This window comes from Takifugu flavidus, chromosome 3, assembly GCF_003711565.1.
Source record: "Takifugu flavidus isolate HTHZ2018 chromosome 3, ASM371156v2, whole genome shotgun sequence".
NCBI lineage: Eukaryota > Metazoa > Chordata > Actinopteri > Tetraodontiformes > Tetraodontidae > Takifugu > Takifugu flavidus.
Genome location: NC_079522.1, coordinates 17285393 through 17309850, shown reverse-complemented (window position 1 = coordinate 17309850; position 24458 = coordinate 17285393). Strand labels below are relative to the sequence as shown.

General features: G+C 41.3%; 1 protein-coding gene and 2 long non-coding RNA genes across 8 annotated transcripts in view; 1 reads left to right on the top strand and 2 right to left on the bottom strand.

Moving 5' to 3' along the window:
• Window positions 1–9036, bottom strand: part of LOC130523188 (uncharacterized) — a 63820-nt gene extending 54784 nt beyond the window's left edge. Inside the window, exon 1 of the long non-coding RNA XR_008949821.1 lies at window positions 7774–9036. This is a non-coding gene — a long non-coding RNA (uncharacterized LOC130523188). The remainder of the gene's footprint in view (window positions 1–7773) is intronic.
• A 23-nt stretch (window positions 9037–9059) lies between these two features.
• On the bottom strand, window positions 9060–23196 carry LOC130523183 (rho guanine nucleotide exchange factor 7-like). Of its 6 annotated transcripts, none has more exons than XR_008949819.1 (23): window positions 22841–23196; window positions 21755–21838; window positions 20032–20116; window positions 19647–19768; window positions 19334–19538; window positions 18097–18188; window positions 16901–16995; window positions 16593–16688; window positions 15723–15845; window positions 15478–15616; window positions 15121–15180; window positions 14768–14914; window positions 14575–14676; window positions 14322–14400; window positions 14004–14140; window positions 13691–13915; window positions 13463–13556; window positions 13053–13142; window positions 12621–12779; window positions 12236–12332; window positions 11746–11800; window positions 11342–11609; window positions 9060–9133 (listed from the first exon to the last, which is right to left on the bottom strand). XR_008949819.1 is itself a non-coding variant. In XM_057028217.1 (22 exons), exons 1-22 carry the CDS (start codon window positions 23000–23002, stop codon window positions 11487–11489), a joined length of 2571 nt encoding a protein of 856 aa, XP_056884197.1. In that variant the 5' UTR covers window positions 23003–23196; the 3' UTR covers window positions 9889–11486. The 6 variants fall into 6 exon arrangements, 4 of the variants coding, with proteins under 4 accessions (XP_056884197.1, XP_056884198.1, XP_056884199.1 ...); XR_008949818.1 differs by lacking the exon at window positions 9060–9133 and adding an exon at window positions 9889–10823; XM_057028217.1 differs by lacking the exon at window positions 9060–9133 and having other exon boundaries at window positions 9889–11609.
• LOC130523190 (uncharacterized) lies at window positions 22950–23328 on the top strand. Its single transcript, XR_008949823.1, has 2 exons — window positions 22950–23142; window positions 23230–23328. It is a non-coding gene; the product is annotated as an uncharacterized LOC130523190 (long non-coding RNA).
• The last annotated feature ends 1130 nt before the right edge of the window (window positions 23329–24458 follow it).

Genomic DNA, 24458 nt, shown 5'->3' with positions numbered 1-24458 from the left:
GTCTCTAACGACATCTGAGATATTTGAGAAATAACTAAGGCTGAATACCGATCTTACCCATTAGCGCTTATGCTAGCACTTAACCCTGGGATTTGTCACAATCATCATAATGTAGTAGCTGTAGACAATAGTGATATTGCAGGGTTATTTGCAGTGCGTCTATTATTAGCTGCAGATGCATCAGCTCAATAAACCATTTTTTTAAAACTACAACTAACAAATCAAAATATGACTAAATATTGACGTAATATAGCGAGCTGTTTTGTTAGACGTATTATAAAATCATGCATGTTAATGAGATGATCCAGCTGCTAATAATAGCAGTGCCGCCTATAACACCAGAACCATGCCAACTGTCGCTATTGGCGACGGCATCGTGACTGTTTGCAGCATGTCACTACTGCTGATGTAGTAGCTGCTCTGGAGACAATGTTTGATGAAGTAGCCGGCAGTCAAGTGGTGTCCCGTTTCTACGGGGGATGCTTTCACCCCTTCCTGTTGCCCCTCTGTTTTAAGGGACAAGGGTAGATGAAGGGGTAAAGACGAGAATGGGGATTTAGCCAGAAACTCCTGGACTTCAGTCACCTTTCAAACACTCACTTTATTCCCCCAAAAGGAGGATTGGACCCATATTTCTTTCACCCGAAAGGTTCCACACTGCTGTTGGCCTGCTTGTTCATTGTGAAACATTGGGTTTGTCCTCTTCTTCGGCAGATTCTAAATATGTTCATCTGCCTGTCTGCCTGTCTGCCTGTCTGCCTGTCTGCCTGGCTGCCTGTCTGCCTGTCTGCCTGGCTGCCTGTGCAGATATTTACCCGACCTGTCAGCTATGAACTATGAGACGTTGTCGCTCCTGGAGCAAAAACATTTTTGCTTTGACTAGTTGACTGATTTCCGTTTCAGAGGGTTGAAGCAACAAGTGTGCGCGCAGTTAGCATCAGATCTGAAAACCTTGAGCAGGTGTAATAAGTGGATTCCATTGAGTGTGACCTTCAAACTAATGGAAAAGGGAAGTTTCAGGCCGCCCAGATGCCGTTCAGCTGCATTCTTTCACAGCCTATGACTCTAAATTGGTCAAACCGGCACATTAGAAGATCCCTGACACTGGAATTTTTAATCAGTCTTAAGAAAGGGATGAGAAAGGACATTAAAGCCTGTGGATTTTGTCGTCCTATTTATCTTAGCCAAGCGGAAATGCAGTGTAATCTATTTGGCAGAGCTGAAGTGGTGTGACCACCTACTGTGGTCTGTGCTTTGATGCTTTTTCCATTCCAAAAATGAAATATTTCTCTCCATCTCTTTCAAAAATGTTAATAAAAAACGCGTGCTGCTTAAAAGAGCTGCTTTAACAACGGCATAGATGTTGTCTGACTCATTGTGCATGATAAAACCTGCTTTGGGAGCGCATTATTGTTTGTTGTAATAAATAATTAATGACACATGCTGAAGGGTAGCTCACATAACATTACCAATATTAGACCACTGCAGCCCATAAAGTAGCACAATATACTGAATTACAAACAGGACATCATGTTTAAATGGGAAAAAGGAGGTTCGTAGAGTGCACATAACAATGAGTAACGAATTACATATATAGTATTATGTAACACATACTATAATTAAATACAATTAAGTATTAAAATAGTTAGAATAGTTTATTGTGGTGAAGTCCAACATAAAATTAAAATGGCTCAATATTGCGTAATAATACTGGGCAGCCGACAACCTTAAGTATAGTCTGATAATGTAGCATAACGTCTTTTAGTCCAACATAAAGTAGGTTCTTGCACCAAACTTACATTTTTTAAAACCCCCTAAATGTGATTAAGTTACAGCTAAAGTGGCTATAAAATGTGTTTCTTGAGAAACACGGAGTGAAACTGAAAATGCCGCAGCTTTAAGTGTTGAAGCTAATCAGTTGAGCTGTCCTTATAGCGGCAAGGTTAATAGCTGCTGACAGAATCACCTTTAGCAGACACCGAGATAACAAAAGGTCCTTTCATTAGGCTGCAGACACACACTCGTGCACGCACGCACGGTTGTGAATCTGGGCACACACGGATGCGCTCACACCATCAGTGTCAGAGATCTAGTTGCCTGCTTTGGCCATACGCGCCCCATCAAATCGCGCTATTCAGCGGGGGGAAGAATTTACAAGTCGTGCCACGGCTTCGACACCCGCACAAATCCTCCTTTTGTTCCCCCAATCACCCGGTCCAGATTTATAACGTCCAATTACAAACACTGATGCTAACAGCACTCCCCATTAGCCTATCAAATGTTCTCGTGGTTGTTCCTCCAAAGGGTTATCTGGCCTCTCAGCAGCAACCTGACCAATTTACAGGCCCCCCTAGATGATCTAAACAAAGATGTCTTTTTTGTGTTTCTGGACCAACTCCCCAAGTCAGGTAATTAACATAGACGGAGTTTGCAGTTAATTTGTGAGATAAATATCTAAATTAAACCGCCTGCGTCACATTGGGAGGGGGCTCTATCTCCCCTTAACTCGTGTGCGGGGTTCTGTTTTATCATCCGGGGTCGTTTGTGAGCGCGTTGCTCTGTCTTTTCCCTTTTGTCTTTGGTTTTGTTGTACTTACTTCTTTGTTTTCTGCCGGAGCAAAAAAAAAGAGGAAAAGGTTGGAGGGAAACTGATGCTGAGGGAACGCAGCCACTCCTGGAGATAAGAGACAGGGAGGCAGGTTTGTTAGACTCAGGCAGCTGAGAGCAGCTGATTGGTGAGCTGGAGACGACCCTGGCATCGCTGGATCTGGAGCGTCAGTCGTCTCATCGGGCTGAGGGATCCCAGTTGGACCCCCATCAATTCCCACCAGTTACACAAACCTCCAATGCGACATAATAACCTTCTTCTTTTAAATGTTGGGAGTTGATTCAATGACGCTGCTCCAATTGAGATGCCTCTGAACTGAACTTGCCTGTACTGGCCATGAAACTCCATTCATAAATCATGTTTATAAAGCACGATTGCCAAAGAGCAGACTGACACGATACATAACACACATACAATAATCGATACTTCGATTCAGCCTCGGTTGAGAGGGAAAAACTAAGCTTATAAATGGAAAATAACGCCCAGAAACGATCAAATGAAGCCATTTCGCTGCTGCTTTTTCCTATTGCCGAGCGATGAATTTGCCTTGAAAATGCCTGGAATTGAGGCGGCGTATCTCCGTCCATCTCTTCCACCGTCGCGACTGCACGAAGGAGGGATGATCGCGCCCTGTCACATCTATTGGCAAGTTGCCATCAAGCCTTGACAGGAAAATAACACTCTTCAGGGAAAATAATACACTCGTTTCTGCTGCCGGCGCTCCCAGACAACATAGCTTGGCATGTGTGTGTGCGTCTAAAAGCCCTCGCTGCCGCTGTCAACCTGAGTACAAAGGATCACTTTATATGATTAGTATGCATCTCTGCAAAACATACTGAACAAAAAAGCCCTGCCCTGAATGCTGCTCCACGCCAATTAATGGATTAAGAAATTATTTTGAGCGGAGGCTTGTTGTGAGACAGCTATGATACGTGGCTGGAGAGGCATTTCTGTTGTGCTCCGTGCCAGCTATGAGGCCAGGACATGTTTTGATCATACAACAGCGAGAGGATGTTTGTCTTTACTGAGTGACGAGGCCTGGAAAAGCCCCCGCCCGCATCTTTAAAAGCAGAGAAAAGGGCAGATAGAGGCTGCTGGTTTAAGAAGGTTGCTGGTTTTAAGATGCGAACCAGCAACCTTTCGGGTCACTTCAGGTGGCGCCGTCATCTTGTCACTGCTCAGAGGACAAAACCCCAGTGAGAGACAGCGGCTAACCCCGGTCCCCTTTCACCCCTGGCTCGTAGCCCTGTGTTCAGAGGAGCGTTTATGGGTGGTGAGGGGGGGGGGGGGGGGGGGGGGGGAATTGACTCGGCTCCAACAATATATGTCCGTGTCTTAATTATGTGGCTGTCAATTAACGCACGTTCTTGAAAAAGCAGCCACAGTTGACTGACCAATAAGTAGCCTTTTTGGAAAACCCTGATAATAATAATTAACACACCCGGTCTTGCTTATGATCAGCAGCAATTCCAGCCTGGTTGAGTTTCAAAATAAAATTATTCCTTTTAATCACGCCTACAGAGAAACGCCGCTGAGTTTTTGGCTTTTGAAACCACATCAGGCGATTCTTCTCTTTCTCATCCTCTACCTCCGCTAACATCTCCACCAAAGCTACAAAAGTCCAAAAGTCTGGTCCTGCTCTGAGTGGAAAAGGTCACTTACGTTGCTGCTCAGCATACACCCGACGAGGAAGGATCAGGAACTGAACAGGGCCTAATCAGGAGCCCCCAGGAGGTCGGGAAAGGGGGGCATCCGTCTATCCAATAAACCTGATTAAAATGATTTTTTTTTAAATGCATCTGCTTCAAAAATCTAAATGAATAAATCCCACAACCTGGAGCCTAGGCTATATTTCTCAATACTTCAGAGGATGGGGGGGTGGGGGTGCTCGGTGCTGCAGGCCCTCCTACCGAGATCCGTTTGTCAGCTCCCACATTTTCGCCGCACGGTGAATGAGTGCAGAACAACGGATATCCATCACAGTAATGCGGCTTGATAGCAGCTTGGCAATGGGAGGCAAGCGAAGGCTCTCGTACCCTCAGATCCCTGCACTTATTCCTCCCGCAGACGTTTCAGCCGTGCGCTCCAGAGGCTCGTGTTAAACGATGCTGCGATAGCCACAAAACCCTGCTAAATACTGTTGCTGTTTATGAAACTCCCAGAGCTTATCTCCAGCAGCCGGGCCACATTTATAAAGGCTTTGTTTTTATTCGGCAGTCGTTTCTGACATCAGACTTTGGGAAAGAGTGGTTTTTTTTAAAACCTGGAAGGCCTAAAATGCAGTTCGCTGTTTAAAACTGGTGATTTCTAGTTTGTTGCCAATGAAGCTAAAGTCCAACATGCACACGTGGGGCCTAAAAGGCCCGTGCACTATGTGGCAGTCAGCCAGTCGACACGGTGTATGATTTAATAGCAGCCATTTGTCTTTGCCAAAGTCACAACTGCCACGTTTGAAGCTGATTTTCTGGGTTTTTTTTAAAAAAGAACCTTGAAAAAGTGTATGACTACTTATTCCCAAACAGCTCACCATGAAGATCCGGCACTTCCCGATAGTACCGTTTAAGATTCGAGTTATTTCATTTTTTCTTTCAGAGAACATTAATTAAATATAAAGTATTTAGGCTGCATGAGCATGCAGGGAGCTTCCCCTGAATATAATAATATACAGTTATATTACTGTAGAAATGTGTGTGTGCTGCTGCTTTCATTGTCTGTCTGAACAAATATTGGGTCCCTGCATGGTCATTTCTACCACGGATGAATTCTTTGTCCTTTTTTAATGCGTTGGGTTTCCTCCTCTGGATTATCAGTTCCTAAAGAAGGTCCAAAAGGACCTGTTGACATGTAGATCATAACGTCAACGTAAAATTCAGGTAAAAACCTCCTGCACAATGTCGCTTCTGAGCAGTATTGAAATATCCCCTTTGAATTTCACATAAATTGATCCAGATAATCCTGTATCCTCCCTGGTCATACTGGAGAGGTTTGTAGCATTTGAAGCAAACTGAGAACCAACAGGTCGCGTCTCTGATTCCACTTCAGCTACGCTTGACTAAAGACCACGTAAAGAAGTGGAGTAACGTTCACTCCATGTATAGCCGATTTCATGTCTGTTCATATTCAAATCTGCCCACCTCTGGAGAAGCTGCCATGTGTAGTGCTGCCTGCATTTACAGCAGGCTGCCAGAACGCAGCAGTATGCAGGATTTCATGCTTCCGAAGCGGCTGGAAGACCATGATGGATTCTGCTGTCAGTGTAAGGTCACGGCCACAGATTTGAATTATTCACCGCACAATCCAATTTAATTCAGGAAGAATTGGGTTTTTTTGGGGTTGTTTATTTTATTTTATTTATTTTTTGGTTACTGTAAAGAAGAAACAATTCTTCACTGCCTTAAAATTTACAGTTGTTAGCCTTTTAAAAGTAAAGATACTCTGGAAAAATCAAAATGTTTTACCCCATATGCCATGCGTTTTTAAAGGGTTAGGAAAAGTTGTACAATATCTGGTAAACAGTCAACCTGGTGTACCTCTTCTGATGTCCTTTCACCCGCTCCAGGCATTAGTCTATTCTACTGGTGATGATTTATCAAAATCTCATCACGTTAATGTTTTGCCATCTTTACGGGGCTGTCACGTGTAATCATGAACAGTCTCCTGAAGGCTGCACGATAATGCTTGTCAATCTAATTGTCACTGATTAAATATCAATCACTCATTCTGTTTATATTGACATTGCAGAGCCGTAAAAAGGAACTAAGTCTTGGGTCTAAGCGCGAATGTGACGGAGATCGTTAGACTGTGCTGCCATCTAGCGGACAAAAGAGCATTAGCGGTCTCTAGTCCAGTAGGGTCCTTTAACGTGGCAGATTCTTTTTTGAAAAAATTAAAATATATATACATATTTATTCTTTACATATTTACACAAAAAATACTTTTAATTATGGTCTTAGCATTGAACTGCACACTAGCTTCACATACCAATGGTGGGGTATAAAGGCTTTGAAAAATAGTTTCCAAATCTAACTACTAACAATAGATCTCACCGTAAGATATAAATATGGCCTTGTATATTTTCTTCTTATATCTAACATGAGGCCCTGAGGTTTTTAATTCATCAGAAGCAGCATTATAGTACTAGTATTTGTTTCAGTATTTAAAAAAAAGAAAAAAAAAAGCATATTGTTGCAATGGGGTGTCGGTGTAATTCATTTTTTGTTTGGTTCATTATTCCCCCCCAGACTGAACAACTAAAGTGCATAAATAAAAGTTTTTAAAAAAAAATCATCTAGACTGTACTAATGTTTGCAGCTCATATTGTATGTATCATAAATGACATCAGGTTCTTATAACATCACCCTGGCAATAACCCAGAAGCTGGTAGAAAGTTGAGTGTGTCACAGGTAATGAATAAAAAGTAAAACGTTTGTCGTGAGCAGTTAAAAAAGAAAAATAAAGCACAAACAACCGTTGGGCTATCATTGTGTGGTGTTTGCTGCCATCTAGTGGCACCGGTGTGTAACAACCGCTTTCTCTCATCCCGTCTGTCTGCGTTACAGGAACGAGTCCACTCATCCACTTCAGAACCTTGAGACAACCTGGACGCGTCACAACCCCATCGAGAGGAAGAACGCTTCGCAGCTGAAGCGAGGATGCCAACGCACCTGTCCCTCAACCACAGGACTTTGGACAATAGAAGAGGACAGGAGACCCTGGAGAGAACCCGTGCAGACATGGGAGAACATGCCAAGCACTCAGAGGGACCCAGAACCTTGCTACTGGCCACTGCATCATCATTAGAGATACCAACATGCAGTTTATTCTTTTCCACGGTGGCTCATGACACAAGTGCAGAAGGGTTCCGAAAAACTTTGCTTTTACCCAAAACTCTTTTTTTTAGATGTTTGTGTCATTGATGGGATGTCAGCGACTCCCTGTAGGCTCTAGAAGGAACCCTTGAAACATCAGCCTTCATGAAGGTCTGTCCATTTTGTGGGTTTTTTCTTAGAACCCTATTGTAAATTTCATCTCAAATATTTTATTTATTAAGAAAAACCAGGTGGAACTCTTCATCAGATTCCTCTATGGCATCCTATCCTATTGACAGTTTCTACGGTAACATCGGTGTCAAAAGTTTTCCCGCCCTGAGTTCAGCGTGAGCTTACCTGTGCGCATCACGGTCCGACTTCAAGCGGTTCCAAACTCTCCAGCATCTCCCTTCCTTATAGTTGGAGGCAAATCCTCGACACCCAGAACACCAGGTTTGCATTCATGTCCGAATGCACAGTTCCTGTCCAACTTCCTGTCCTGACCACCTTTCTCAGACCTTAACAATTAATCCCACCGAGGAGGAGTTTGACGGTAGCTCAGAGCTAAAAGTCTCTTCTGTGATCATCAATCTTTTAAATAAAGAAAAAAATAATCCTCTCCCTTCAGTGGGACACTTTGGGGAAGGAGATCCACCTGGAAACCTGGGCAGTTCCAGGCGAGGAGAGGGAAAACTGGAGGATCCTGCGTCTGTCAGGCAGGAGGAGGACTGAAAAACCCGCCTCTCGGCCACCTTTTATACTCTCTCTTCCCCTGCTGTTTCGATTTGGCTTTTACCCCGCTGTCAATGTGTGTGCGCGCTCTTTCAGGGCAGCAGGGATGTATTATGATCCAAACAAAAGGAGTCGGCGTATTGTTTATGAATTACTAGCCTCCCCAAAAGCAACAAAGGCTTGTATTTTCATAGAAAACTCCACTTTCATTTCAGCTGCATTTGATTACCGGAGCAAAGACAATAATGATCATAAAAAGGGGCCGCTTCAGTCGCACCATCCCAGAGGGATTCAATCCTCCTCCGCTGGCTCATTCAGAGCGGCTGAAAAGGTCTCTTTATTGCTTTCCTTTCAGGACCAACGTCAAATGGGCTTTTAGGGAGTAAACCAATGACAAAAAAATTATTACTTGGCTCTTTTGTGGCAACAATAACTTGGCCAGAGAAAGAGAGACAAGGCCTGCATTTCCTTTTCTGCTATTGAGGAGGAAAATTGCAGAGGCTGGAGATTAATGGTGGTGCTTTGGGAGAGGAGAAAGGGAGGAAGAGGGAGCAACATGAGCTAAAGCAAAGAGGCCTCCGTTCCCTCACACACAAAAAAAAGACCAGAAGCCATTTTGTGTCACAGATTTGTGTTAGGTACGAGATGTTTCAGGTAAAGAATCGACTGCCTCCATCTGGGTGGATCCCGGAGACGCTCAATTGTACAGACAGAGGATCTTTTGCAGGTGAACACCCATCACTCCAAATCCAGCTCAGAGTTTGGCTTTTGGCCTCCACTTCGCTCCTTCGCTGACCTCAAAAGATAAACAGCAGTTTAATGCTGGAACCAGACTACATGTGCTCAGAGACAACGCTGTGACGCTCCAATTAGCATACACGAGGAACGCTGGATCACCTAAAGGAAGATGTGGACCACAGTCGCCTCACGCAAGATGTTGCTTCCTCCGTGGACCTGTTTTAGTCCTCCTTGATTGGACATTTGCCTGAGACAAAAGGTGAACTAATCAATTATTCCTCTTTCAGGGCGCTGGTGTCATTATGAAAAGAGTTGACATTTGAGCTTTCCAGACTGGATTTATATGCTTTCTATTGTGCCAGGCATTCAGCCCTCTATCAAAGGCTGCAAAAGGCCTTGTCAATTTAGCGAGGACAACTCCACAAAGACTCCTTTCTTCTCCGTTGTTGCAGGTATAATGCTCGTCGCCGGTTTCCTGCCAAAATAGGTTGGCAATTTCACGTAGCGGCGCTATTGATTAGATAAATAATAGGTGTCTAACAGGAAGCCTGCTGTTAAATTGGTGGCAACACGGTGAGACATCACAAAGTTACCAATAGAAATTTACAGAGTAAGTGTGTAAGATAATCAAGTGTTGCCACACTGTGGTTCAGTTGTACTAAACATTAGTCATGATTCAACTTTTATAATAAAATTGCCAAACTGCTAAGCTAACTAGAACTGTAACTTGAGCTGTACTGGTTTTCACTCCCTCATCTGACTGTTCTTTTTAGTGGTTCCTGTTTGTCCAACAGACATCAGGTCAGACAGCCAGAGTACGACCGATTGGCTGCTCTGAGATGAACAGATAGGACAGAAGAGGGTCTTTCAGCCAATGTGCAATCAACAATCTCACCCACCGATTCAGATTTAGTCTTAATTTTTATGGAATCCTCCCTCCACATATGTCCTATAAACTTTTGACCAAGATGTCACTGAATTCTGATAATCACAGATGCAGAACAGTTTCAATGGGACATTTTATTTAGGAAAGAAACAGGTTAAATAAATAAAGCGGTTGTCATAGCAACTAATCAGCGTCCCCCCATAACATTAAACACACAACAATTGCATCAGTCGTTTTCACTCAGTACATAAATTAAACTCTGTGATGAACAGTTCATGGCATTGCTAAGATGAGTGTTCTCCACCTGCAGGTAAAAGTTTGAAACGTTCTATTATTAATAAAGAAACTTCTTCAGCCCAAGGCACGTCACCTGATGCTGGGGGATACTGCGCATCGATCCAATCAACCCCTCATGAAACTCTTAAGCGGTAGCGTGGGATCAAAGCACACAAATGATTCAAATACACGTATAGGAAAACAGTTAATAGATTAGGAAAAGAGTAAAAAGCATTTAAAAACATGTTTCAGGGTACTGCCTGGACTTTGGTCTTCAAAAATAAAGCACGTGTTGAATTTTGTGACTGGATTGTTGTTGTTTTTTAAAGTGATGTGGCGTTGACACTTTAGGTCAGTTAGTGTTTTAGTGAGTTTATTAACCTCTGTTAAAGCAAAATTTGCATAATAAGTCTGACAGAAGGCTATATTTCCTTTGCATTGCAGTGTAATTCAGTTATTGCTTATCCCAGTGCAACGTGTTGAAAAATACAAATTTAAAATAAAGCTGAATTTGTTGTTTTGTCAGTGAAACACAACTTAGCAGCTAAAGTGCTATTTTAATACAATAAAGTGGTACTATGCTGAGAGGTATTGTATTAAAACAGCGTATCTAAATGTTATAGGCAGGAGTTGGAGTTTTTATCTTTTACTTCAAGCACACACGCAGAAAAAAGGGGTTCAAATAGGTTCTTGTAGCAGGGCTGAGGTTCCACCTTTAGGTAGGCGAAGGCAGGAATTGTTTCACAGTCGACGTGTTTCTAGCAGTCATGGATTCCTGTAATCGCAACAGCTTTGATCTTTATTATGTTTTAAATGCATCTGTCAATTTGATTCCCTCATACATCAATGTGGACCACGTTGCCCTCATGACCTCTGAACACAACAGGACTCAAGCTACAACGCTTTCATTTAGAACCACCTGAGAAAGTTCTAAAGGGAACCTTCCACCACGAAAACTTGAGCACTGTCCAAGTGATGAGGACAAACTGAAGAGCCCTAACCTAGATTTAGTTAGCACCTTTAGCTTAGGGAGTGTTTGTTAGGATACTTCATATTAAATCTTCTATAACTCATGATGTAATTGCCTCTGATTTGAGGCTGGAACAAGAGTATTTAAATCAGTTTCAGGTGAGAAATGTAATTGTTTCTCTGATATTCTCAGTACACAATACCGTCCTCCCGTCATGAATCCAAATACTCAGAAGACTGACTGGTTGATAACAGACAGAGAAAAGAGGAACAAATGTTAATAAGGCAAAGCAGCACATTGGAGAGTGATGTCATCACACCTACCAGCTAATTTGGCTTCAGAGGATAACAGAGAGTCTTTGCTGATGGTCCAGTTTGGTCCCCTGTAGTTTGACAACATTTCATTGGACATTTGGCCCCTAAAAGTCAGGAAACAGTCTTGTCTAGGATCCTGAGACAAATGCTGATCTCAGAGGTTGGTCTCATCCCAGCTGGGGTCATTCATGTTCTTCAAGACTCTCCTGATGATGCGCTCCAACTCTTTCCTGGCTCGCTGCTCCTCTTCCAGCGTCCTCCTCATGCGCTTGTTGTCCTTGAAGATTAAAAGGGAGGATAACAAGGAGCATGACAACAGCAAGACCCAGGTATTCTGAGCTGAGCATTTTGGTTGGAATCCTTTCATTTTACCACAACAAAACGCTTCTGTGCTCATGACCGCTGAGGCTAACCTGTTTGAGCTCCTGCACCTCGTCTTTCAGACTGTAGATAGTGTCCACCAGACTCCTGCGACAACAGAAAGAGCTTTTACAGTCAGGTTAAATGTACAGTTGCAGAGAACCACTTGACTCAGCCTCCACAGGTGCATGCGAGCGTTTGGCTACACAATCATCTTCCACCTGCATAACTGTTCACAGTCCATCCAAACTTTTCATGTATTTCTCTGGGTAGTTAATCCAGGTCTTACAATGGCCATGTCTTCTCTTTACAAGCTAAACCAACGCTGCAGAGTCCACACTCAGAAAGAAGAAAACACTCTGGTCTTCACTGAAGAGCCTTTTGTTGCTCTCATTGTTCCTGTATTATGGTTGGTGGCATTCAGCATCTTAACGTGAAATGTGGATGTTATACATATTTTATTTTTACAGTGACTCACTTCCCTCCACAGGCTGAGTTATTCATGGCCCTGCAAATATGGCAACTGGGGCTCTCTGTCCTCACCTTTCCTCCACCACCGTTTGTCCGTTGCTCTTGGTCTCCTCGATGATGATCTTCTCCTCCTCTGGAAAGAGCATCTGTACATCCTTCCTGCTGGAGCCTGATGAGACAGGGACGACGGTGTCAAGGACTGTGTCCAATCCCCACTTCACTTTCACAACACAGGCGACAGACTGAGAAACTATAATAAAATACTTGAACAAATAATAATAGAGAAAATGACGACCTCTTAAAGAGCAGACCATTTAGAGTTAAACTAGTGTTGACAGAACTAAAATATCTAAAGAGATGTTTGAAAAATTCTAATACAAAAACTGATACAAAAATATCCAATGGACACAAAAAGGACATGTGTTCAGGTCAGCAGATTATGACCCAAATATCTTACGAGAAATTGAGGCAGTCCTGTAACTAGTAGCAGTCCAAATACTGTCATAATCCGAGTCCTCTGACTGGTCAGAGCAGGGCAGGTTGCCAGGGAAACCAGCCACGCTGAGACTGTTGTCGGCAAGTACATGGTTATGCATGAGGTCAGTCCCTTGCCAGGCTGGACCACAATTCAACAAATAGGGGTTGAAGAAATGTTGGAGATAACAGGAAGAGCAAATCATTTTGGAAGGAGGGTGGCGCAGGAAGAATGGATTTGGAAAAAAATCAAAGTGTGTTTCACAGAAAGGTTGGGAAAGGAATGGAAGGAGGAGAAGACAGACAAGAGAGAAACATTGTTAAAGTTACAGCAGAGAAGAAATCATTGCTAGTGAGACAGCAGGAGGCCTGTCAGTGTGTGAGTGAGTGTGTGTGCACGTGTGCATGGACCTACTGGAGTTTAAAGTCTGCCGTGTTTTGGCACTTGTGCAGTAAGCTTCAATTACTTTCAGTATCTGAGCGTCCTCCTCTAGAGCAGCTGTACCTGAGAGACCAAAAGCAAACTACAGATTAGAATTACACACACACACTCCTGCTTTGCTAAACTACCACAATGCATCTGGAAAAATAAGGGTCTAGATGTACTGTTGTACAGGAACAACCAAGTCAAATTAATATATATTTTCTTTAAAAACAAACTTCTTCATCTCTAATGCAGAAAGAGCTTTGCAAACTACTAAAAGTAGTAACTAGTCAGCAGTAGTAAGTAGTAAGTTTCTGCAACTCACCAAGTTATTAAATTATACACACCTAAACCTTGAACACCAAATAGAATAAAAGCTTCGACTTGTGAGTGTTTCCTACTTTTTCTCACAGTGAAGTCCTCTTCTGAAGGTTTCCTCTCTGGCTTTCTTTTAGGTAGTAGCTTCTTCATATTCTTTGGACTCTTACTCAAATCCTTCACATAAGGAGGAAAAACAGCTGCTTGACAGTTTGTTGAGACACAGGAATGTGCATATCTTAGTTCAGGTCCAACTATGAGAAAAAGTTGTGGTGGGGAGAGACTGTAATTTAAGAGCTTCTAATAAGCACCTCCTTTTGGCAATGCGCAGCTGAGGGACGGAGTGGAGGCGCGGGTCTAAGGCAGCTCAGGCTCCAGGGTTTTTGGGTGCTTGGTGGCTCCAGGGGCCCCCACGTCAGACTGTTGCTGTGTAATGTCCCAAAAGAGGTTGGGTGAGGAAGAGTGTGGTACGTTTGTCCGGTGCTGCCTCCGTGTGATTCAGACAATCTGGAGGGAGTGCCAGGATGAGAGGGCAGCTAGCAGAAACAGAAAAAAAAGAGACTTAACCAGCGTTTTACCTGGATAAGTGCATAATATAGTATCTGTTAAAAAAATCACTCTTACTGTGTGGCAGACAGACTGATGTTTGTATGAAGGGGTGTGTGGAGTTGGTGTGTGTGTGTGTTTGGTGAGAAGGTCCAGCCAGTCCTGCAGGTCCTGCTGTGTGATACAGGCAACCTGCATCCTCTCATTGTGGCTGCCTGCGCAACAAATCAAGTACACATGTGAGGCACACCTACAGTAAGAAACATAAAACAGCCTTTTTATGGCAAATTCCTTTCCAGATTTTCAAGGAATGCACTGATAATCCTAGTGTTTACGTGCTCTTGAGTAATGGGACACTACAGATGAATAAAAAAGTTGCCTGGATAAATAATGCACCGGAGATTTCAAAAGCATTCCTCAGGTTTTCGCCATCTTCTATTCTGGAGATGAGCATTCCTGACAGCGGCATCCTTCCCTGTGGAAAAACATTTGTGAATACCCAACTGAATTCTCCAGAAGTGAACTCTGAACAATACAGAATCTCTTTATTGAAAAGAAAGAATAATACAGTTGCACAGTCAACTGGTAGAATGATTCAACGCTGTTTATGTGAAAATATAGAAATGAAGCACAGCTGGAGCGGCTGTACCTGATAAATGAAGCCACTCATCCGCGGACTGGCAGAAAGCATGAGCAGGGTGTGTGGGAACAGGACCAGGTAACATTCACTTAACTCCTGGAAAGAGAAGCGCTGTTTAAATAGTATTAGTTGAGTCCTTGAATGCATCAGGCCTCTGTAAAAGTGAGACTGTAGTAGAGATTTTTGATAGGTGTGAAGATACCTGACAGGTCGGCGTGTGGACCGTGGTTTGGGACATGTGCAATATTGGGCCAAGGGATTGGATGTCATCCCCCTCCCAGTTTCGGATCGGTTCTGTTAAAATCTGTAACTCCAGATCCTTTTTCTTCCTCATCTCCTGACACTGAGCCTAAACACACAGAGGCACTTAAAGAGTCATATAAAGTATATATAAACTGTAAAACAACTACCGGTAAATATGGGTAGAAATTAAATCAAGTGTCGTCTTACACAGAACAAAATGTTTTGATTGATTGATTTATATCTTAAATTTGCTAAAAAATAAAATAGAATTCAACTATCAGACATGTAAGAAAATGAGCGTTGGTAAATTACTGTGAGGCTTTTAAAGGCCGCCATGCACATTTGGAGATCAGCTCTGTCAGGGTGCTGGTCCTAAAAGATAGACAAAACAAAACATGGGATCGCATGATTTACATTCAATTTAGAGCCTGTTTCATTTCAGGCGGTCCAGTAGTGAAGTGGCTTAAACAGTATAAGATGTATGTTTTAATTATATTTTAAGTTAAATAGCAACCTATAGGTAAAAAAAAGCTATTATTGGCCATTCCAGTAAATTTGCAAGATTAGAAAGAGGGACAATACTGCTATTTTTGTCATTTATGAATTTAAACTTAAATATGATTCATTTATTTATTATATATATTTCCCAACAGATAAATGGAAGTTAACCTGCATGTGCCTGTCGAGTTCTTTCAGCAGTGCAGGGTATCTCTCCAGTCTGGTGAAGGGTTTACTCAGACTGGTGGTCAAAGTCAGGATCCCTGGACTGGAGGCCCCCTTTGACTCCATGTACTCCCCCAGTTCCTCACTGTGATACACACGAAACAGATTAATATACTTTGGAAGAATCACAACGTTCTCTGCATCCCCACCTGACAATGCTTGTGTCTTTAGTCCCAACTGTATTTCTTTACCTGTGCTGCATGAGTACATTGACTGCAGATGGATGGTTGGAACAGTAGGCCACATAGATGGACTTCATCTGGGGCATGAGACTCAGAAAAAACCCTCCAATCCTCTGCTGGCTATCTGGAAGTCTGCGCACACAACGCTTGGCCGGTTATTAGGGAAAAAAGAATTAAAAAACAATGATGAAAACATTTCCTATTTTTACTGACAGCCTGTGGATGCTTTTTGACGGTGGGGGAAACCAAATGAACGAGGAAAAAGCCCATACAGACCCAGAGAGAGGATCTTAACTCCCCACAGTAAAGCATGTTGTAGCTGGGCATCGACCCCATGGCCTTTTTGCAGGTAGGTAACTATACAATTTAAATTTTGAATAGAAAACTGCATTTCTGTGAGGCAATCTGGGAAAAAATAATGAATACTTGCTGATTATATGTTTTGGTTTATAACATATAACGAAACATATGGACTGACTGACGGCTTCTTAGATAGGCTTTTCCTGTAGTCTACCACTAGGTGATTCTGTTGCTCTACCTAGCAACAGTCACAGTCAGAATTGCTCCTTTTGGATGGAAACATCATGAATTCAACAAGATTTAGGCAGGAGTAGTTTACCTGGGCTTTTTGCAGCTTTTAAGCAATGCAATCATATTAAAATTGTGTGTATCTAAGTTCCAATGCCAAACAGTTGCCATAACAACAGTCTTGGGGTTGTTTATCATGCTCAAAACTAAAATTTGCATTTTAAAATTTTGTTTATTTTAGTTTTGAGCTCTTATAAAACTTTATTTACTGGGTAGAACCAAAACTTTTAGCACACACATTAATCAAACAAGACATTTTATCTGTTCAGACACACTTTGTGGCAGACTAACTTTGTATGCTCTTCCAAGGATTGAACCAACATCTGCTGGAAAGTAGAGATCTCCTCCAAATTTCCCAGAATATGACCGATATCAGCACTGCTGATTCTGCAAAACAGAGCAGATAAGAGAGTATAAAGCATGCTAATAATCTATCAAAAATCATTTTCATATCCATTTATATTCATTATGAAAATCATCCATTCACAAAAGATGCAAAACATTTCAACATTTTCAGATGTACCTCATGATAATTATAATACACTTAATAAAAACAATGCATATCTTATTACAGCTTATTAATGTGACAATATTTCTACCTGTCTGTGGGATGAAGAGAGCGCAGGTATGAGCCCAGGACACTCTGTAGCTCTCTTGAAAATTCTGTCTCTGCTTCAAGAATGTTTTGGAGTACCTACAAACATGTCAGATTAAACAGATAGAATGATGATTATTATTTGTGAAGATTAACAGTCAACCAGGCTGTGAGTAAAGCTTTAAGTAAATGATAAACATCACGTAGATTAATAATAAATGTGGGGCAAATTGAAACTGTGATGAGCATTTTTGCACAATGTAATAATGCAACTGGTTTTAAATAAAGAACTTATGCATGTTGGAAAAACAGAATCCATATATAGTATTATTCAATTCTGTTCTGGTTTCTCACCATAGTAACAATAATGGAGAGCCGGGGGGAAATAAGGTTTGTTGCGCTAACAGTTTCATTTTGTCAAAAGGCAAGCAGACGTTGATGCAGAACAGGTGAAAATAGACTGTAATACATTGCAACAAAAGTTGCATCATTAGAATGAAACTGAATAACTACATCGTATCAGTCCACAGAAAAAGGCTGCAAAGCCAAACTCAGTTAAACAGCAAAGACAGACCTGGAAGGAAAGAAAGAAGGAAAGGAAAAGAAAGACCTCACAGAAAAGGAAAGAAAGATCTCATATTTTCCCACAAGCACGGCACAATATTAAGATAAGAAGGCAAAAACTTTTGGCATCCTCTTAATATTTGGGTGGCTACATAGACTGGCTATTATTTGGTTATTGGGTCAGAGACAGATTCACAGAATCAGATCCAAAAAAAGATGGGTTGACTGGTAAGACTGTTAAAGCTTGTTGCATTATTCAAACACACTGGCAAAAGCTAACCCAGGGGCAAGGCTGCCCCAGAAACCACTGGAATGGAAGAAATAACCTACATCTGCATCTGCACACACAGCTATGAGAGGTAATCACATGGTTTTAAACAGATACACACCATTTGGAATTGGATTTTTTTGTAAATTACAATGACAGTCCATTAAAGTTGGAAAACATACAAATCCAGATACTTTAGCCACAAATTATTACATTGTTTATATAAATGCTCTATTACCTTCATTATAAATACATTGATGTCTAGTTTATTTGATAATAAATGAAGTAAAATTTGAAAAAAAGTGTAAATTCCTCCATGCATCAAGACAAAAAATATTATTTTAGAACAGACATGCAATTTGTCTCACCACATTGTAGTAGGTCTTAGTAATGACGGTGGTGTCAAACACTTTGGGGGGACTTTTCATGGTTAAAGACTTTGGCTTGTCTGAGGTTTTGTCTATTTAAAGGAAAAATACAGAGTAAATTAGAAATGATGTAGACACATTGAAATCACACTGCAGTAAAACACAAAATCTGTTTTATCTATTATATGTTTAATAAAACATAACTGTAAAATGCAATGGTGAATAACAGTTGACTTTTTGCCGGAGCAGCTGTCAGTTCTTGCAATTTCAGATTCAGATTCAGATTTCCTTTACTTGTCCCACAACAGGGAGATATACGGTGCAACAGCAGCAAAAACACACAGAGGAAAAGACATTCAGGAATGCAAGGATAGAAAAAGAACAATAAGTAGTAATAATAAATATATACGGTAGTACAAAAAATTGAAATAAGAATAGAAAATATATTTAAAAAAAGAGCTGAAATCAAAATTTAGAAAAAACAAATCTTGCATTAACTAAATTATTCTTTCAGAAATTGCTTCAGTCATCATGGGATTCTTTTACAACACTAGGGTGTAAAAATAAAAGCTTTTTATTTTGCACATGACATGTTACCTGAATAACTGGATGAATGATGTATGAACTGCAAACCTGCAGTCTTAAGCATCGATTTCTGAGGATACAAAACTACCATTCCTCAGTATTACCATGCTTGTTCTTTCAGGAAGTTCCTCTTTACACAGTTGTTCTGGAACTTCCTGTCTTTGTGTACTCATGGAGCTTCCTTCCTTCCCTCCTCAGAAACCGACCACAAACCAACAGCCAAAATCAGATGTATGAATCTCACCATCCCAATTAACACCAGAAAAACCTCAACAATTTGAAATTAGACCTAAATAGAGAAATTGTTCTTTTTTGCTTTGATACAGTTAAAAATGGTCTGTAAATAAAATGCAGTTTAACTCTGCAGCTTTAATTTTAACAACCTGATATTAAACACGGCAAATAAATGCCATCAATTAATTTTTAATACTCAGTAATGTGTGTTAAATAACTTTGAACAGTATCACAGGAGTGACTGTAGTGAGGCACTGCCAGAGAGTTGTTTTTTTTTGTACCTGCAAGTTTGGCCGATGCTTTTAGAAGATAGGTCAAAAGAAATAGGTCAAAAGATCAGAGTCAGTGGTTTTTTTGTTCAAATATATTTCTAACACATGATGCAATAAATGTAGGTGTAAAGAGCGAAAGCACGTACCACTTCCTTTCAACTCCCGTACATAGTTACTAGGGAACCAGCCGCTCTTTCCGTTGTACGAGCCTTCCCACCAGCCTCCATCCTCCTGTCGGCTCACAATGATAATGTCACCCTTTGAGAAAGACAGCTCATCCTCATTGGTCTGTTGGAAGGCAAAGCGGGCCTTGACCAGCAGGTTACCACAGCCGTTCCCCTCTGACATGTCCTGGAAAAACAACAATGATAAAGAGACAAACATCTGCCTGTTTACAAGTGGCACATCAGGGTGGGTCTGTGCTAATTAATCTTAAACTGCGACATCACGGGAACTTACTAAACTGCGGTACTGGGGTTGCAGCAGTTTAGATGAACGAGTGGTTTGTGTGTTCAGAGAGTCAAATGATTTAATCCTGAGGGTCGATGAAGGAGGAACACACACATTGTCTTCAGGAACACCTAAACATGAATATTAGGTGCATTAATAGTCAGGCAAATATATAAATTATTCACACCATATATGTGGCAGTCTTATATTAAAACCTTTAATGGCAAATATGTAAGAGGCAAACATTTCCTATTATTACTAACCCTATAATAAAGCAGAACCTACACTTTGATGATATAATGCAGTACCTGTGACTGTAAACAACTACACATGTAAAAACAGGATTAAAAAGGCAGTAAGCTGGGGGGAAACCCAACAGGAAGAGAAATCATACCTTCAGTGGCTTTATTAAGAGCAACCAAGGCATTAAGAACCTTGGAGAAGTTTAGTCCCTGTAGCAGGTCACTGACCTCAAAAGTCTACAGGAGAAAAAATGTGAGAGGGGAAAATATATTTGGTCTTGAAAGGGTGCGTTACAGAAAATAAGATGTGTATATCATCAACACTGCACATCACATTCCTCATTACAACTTGATGTTGTCAAAGCATGTTGATGAAGAAAGTCTGTGTCGAGACTGTAGTCTGGAGCAGGATTAGTCTTAGTCTGACCTTCCCCTTGTAATCTCCCCATCACACAGACACACACATGCATGCACACCCACACAAAATACCTCCGAAGCCCCCTAATCTTGTGTACGCCACACACTGATTCCTGCGTTCCCACAATGTACAGTAGAAGCACTGTAAACCACTAAAGATTAAATTTAAACATTTGTATGAAAAATAACCTTAATGCAGTCGTTTTGATTTATTTGCATAGACTCATTAGTAGTCAAAGGGGCAGTATATACCTTATAATTGATACACACTTTTGCTATTCACGTCGGCAGTGGGACAAGAAATAATGTAAAATATTCTGTCCATTTCTATAATAACAGCACAGAAATATTACAAAATATTCCTCCAATTACTCCTGATGAGACTGATGGAAGGTGCTCCAAACCCATTTGGCAGCAAGTGGGGGGAGGCGGACTGGTAATGATGTCATAACTGGTTATTGGAATACTCACATGGCTCAGTCAATAAGGGCGAGGAAATATAAGCGTCTCCACGTTTTGATTTGTTTGTTTGTTTTCTTTAATAGTTCCTTTGAGTTTAATTTGAATTATTTTGGTACAATGTAGCAACACATGATGGTCAGAGTTTTACTTACTGGTTTGATCAATGATGCTACAAAAGGTAAATGTTTAAAGGCACAGAATCAATAAGCATTTATTGAAGAGCAGGAGTTTCCATGGTCTATCAAAATGTAATGCTCTGTTTAATCATGGAATCAGAACTCCTTCACTTCACAGAGTAATCCTCCCTTTGCTGGTTCATCCTCTGCTTGTGTGATGAATTACTACGGTACACTGATGTCAGACAGACTGCTGCTAATGGAGACCTTGGCTTCCAGCAACATGGCTGACAGGCCCCTAATCAACCTGATTGGAAAAATCCACTCAATGCGCGGCCTGTTGCATTACATCAGGCCGTGCATCGGATTTCTTTTTGACTAAACCCACCCCCATCTCATATATCACTGATTAAGAATTTGAAATGTCAAAATAAAAGTCTGGAACCAAATCCCTGAACTAGGAAATGTGAATCATAATATTAACAGTAGAATTATTCTTGGCTATTACAGCCAAAAAGTGCTTTCAACAATATAAGGTTTGTCCCTAGCTGTCTGCCTGAGAGAGGACTGCAGGGGACATGCAGAAAAACACACGCTTTGGAGGAAAACACACGTTTTCCTGCATTTTATGATAGATTATATTTTGGTTATACTTTCTATTTAAGAACCACACGCCCCCACAACAATGATGAGACATTTTCTTCTGTTCATGACTACAATACCTATTGCTTTAAGTAGGAGTAAAGGGTAAACATTAACTGCAGCTTATGAAACACGTCACAATACAGCACATTGTTATCAATTCTATACATTATATGTATGGGGAGCTACAGCTTTCAAACATAATGAGCGTATCAATAATTGCTATATTATAACTCACCTCCACACCGAAAGCACCGCAGCCGTTAATAAACTCGGTAATGTTCCTCTGACACTCGTTGTCGCTCCTCGGCTCCGGTAAAAACTGGAAGATAAAAGTCGTTTAACCACATTTAAACAATGAATAAAAACTAAGTTGAATTACTAGTGGTTTTCTGCACGTTTCCCCCCACAACAAATCAATGTTATTCCAGGCGTAGCTGCTACACTTGTCGCCCGCTGCCTTTCAGCATCAAGCTAGCTAATAAGGTAAACTTCCGGATTTAAGTTTCAAATTAAACCTTTACTTACGATAACTTTTAGTAAGGTCATTTATAAGTGCCACATTTCCGCGTCATTTGAGCAAAATTAGTTGATAAATAACGTAATATATGCACAATAATACATGTTCATTTTCCGGGGTTTAAATGTTAAACATTCCCGAACATATATTGACTGTATTGACATATATCGATTATATTGACATTACATTAGAACCACTCAGAGAAAGTGTTTTTCTCTCGCGGTGAAATCAAACACAGGATGTGGGGATAAATTATAGATGAAGAGATTGATTTACTTTTATTTTGAAAGAGGAATTAGCTCAGTTGGAGCGAACAGAGGCCGTTACTATGGGTACGACGGTGAAAACTACAACCACCAATGACAAACTTGAAGAGGATGTGACGTAAAATGGCCAAGATGGTCAGTTTGTGCACGCGCGTGTTTGTGTGCGTGAGCTAGAATGATATATACATATGGATAGTATTTCATGTCAATAAAGTTTATGCTAACTTAATTTCTATATATATTGTATTATATGAATGTTCTTTTTCTATCGTTGAAATTTGCACGGAGTCTACGAACGATGTATATTTCTGTTTATATCAAAGTGAAATTAAATACAAAATAAACCCAACCTGTTGGCAAGACTGCATCTGTAAATCACCATAAGTCAAGGGATGTTCTGTTGGTATGAATTTGGCAACAGGTTTAAAGGCGTTAATTTGTCGATAGAGCATTTCAATTTGGTGAATGTCATTTCTTTCCTACAGATACTGCAGTTATTTGATGTTTTCCCCCTTCTTTGTCCGTCCTGTATACTTACTTTCACCGTCCCGGGTCTGAGTCTGTCCAGCAGCCGGCACAGGACGGCTCCATCCTGCAGAGACGCCTGGAGGAAAGCCTCAGGGTCGGAGATGCTTTTCTTTGGAGACTCCAGGACTCCCAGCGATATGAGCCAGGTTACGGTTTGCTCGGCGGAGTTCATGCCTGAAGGTGTGACGGAATAAAGCAGAAGTGGACAACGACCACCAACCGCACCTTGATCCCTTTGTGGTCTGTCGGAGATGAGTCAGGAGGCAGAACCCTGGCTGGGTGGCTGCTCACAGACGCGGTGATACTGAGCACGTAAGAGCAGCCTGGATGTCTAGAGGATCCTTATTGTACGACTCACACTCTCTCTCTCTGTGTCTGTGTCTCTCCCCCTCCCTACAGACGCACTGCTTTCTCTTTTGTCCTTCATAATAAAATCCGGTGTATGAAGCATTGCCTATGAAAATAATGATGCGTCAATAAACACATAAACAATACCAATACTGCGTATATGTGTTTTTAATCTCTACAATAAGAACCGATAATAGCTTAATTCTTTATTATCCATTCTGCTATCCTTGGCGAGAATAGCGCACGCACTCATGTTGTGAACGGTGCTGCAGCGCCCTCTGTTGGACGAAGTGAAGTGTTTGCCAGGAAAAAGTATACATAAATAGGATTCATGTTGGCAGCGCTATTTCTTTAATCAAGAAAATGCAGGGATTTTTATGAGCTGCTCTTCAGTTGCACCCAAATGTATACATTAAAAGAGTAAAATAATTATAAACCAGGTCGAACGTCTCAATAAGGAAATTACCTTATTGTGAAATAGCAAAATAAAAGAGGAAATAACAAGGTCTGTATTTTGTAAAATTGAATTGTATATGTATAATCTGGTTTCAAGAGTGGCCACTCAACAGAAACGGCCCTGAAGACACTCAAAAAACAGTCCAAGCATCTGCTCAGGCTTTGGTTATTACCTTGCTTGACATATCAGCTGCAGTTGATACAGTTGCCGACCACATCCTTCTCTCCATTCTCTCTGGCATGGGCATCACATGGCAATGAATTTTCCTGGTTTAAATCGTACCTATCTGGCCAGTCCTTCCTTCCCACAACTGAGCTCCTGGATTCCCAAGCCAGCCAATCCATCCATTACATATTCATTATCAATATTGACACCGTGCCTCTTGGCTCTAGCAAGGCAAAATCTTGGAGTCAGGATGACTTTTTCCTGATCATGTAGCCTCAATCTATTCCTAATTCAACTTCAGAACAACCAGACCATTCCTAATCCAGTATGCCACTCAGCTGCTAGTACAAACCATGGTGATCTCCCACATCGACAACTGTAATGCTTTTCTAGCAGGTCTCCTAACAGGTGCACCAATATGTGGTGACTGTGCTTCAAGCGGCCCAGAATAATATGTCACATCTGATCTTCAACCAAACGAAGGGGGGCCCATGTCATCCCACTGCTGTCAGAGGTCCACTGGCCACCTGTAGAGGCCAGCACCAGTCCAAACCACTTAGGCTGACCTACATCGTACTACCTGAACAATCTTGCTGGAGCTCAATCTACCCATCGTGCACTGAATTCCGCACATTTTCTGACAAAGCCACGTGAACAG

Bases quoted from the DNA above. Each gene is read 5' to 3' on its own strand.
- LOC130523183 (XM_057028217.1), bottom strand. From the start codon at position 23,002: ATGAACTCCGCCGAGCAAACCGTAACCTGGCTCATATCGCTGGGAGTC. The intron at 21,839-22,840 runs GTAAGTATACAG...TTTATCTTCCAG, and splicing joins TCAGACCCGGGACGGTGAAA to TTTTTACCGGAGCCGAGGAG. The intron at 16,689-16,900 runs GTAGAAATATTG...TCTGTTTTGCAG, and splicing joins TCTCTTCATCCCACAGACAG to AATCAGCAGTGCTGATATCG.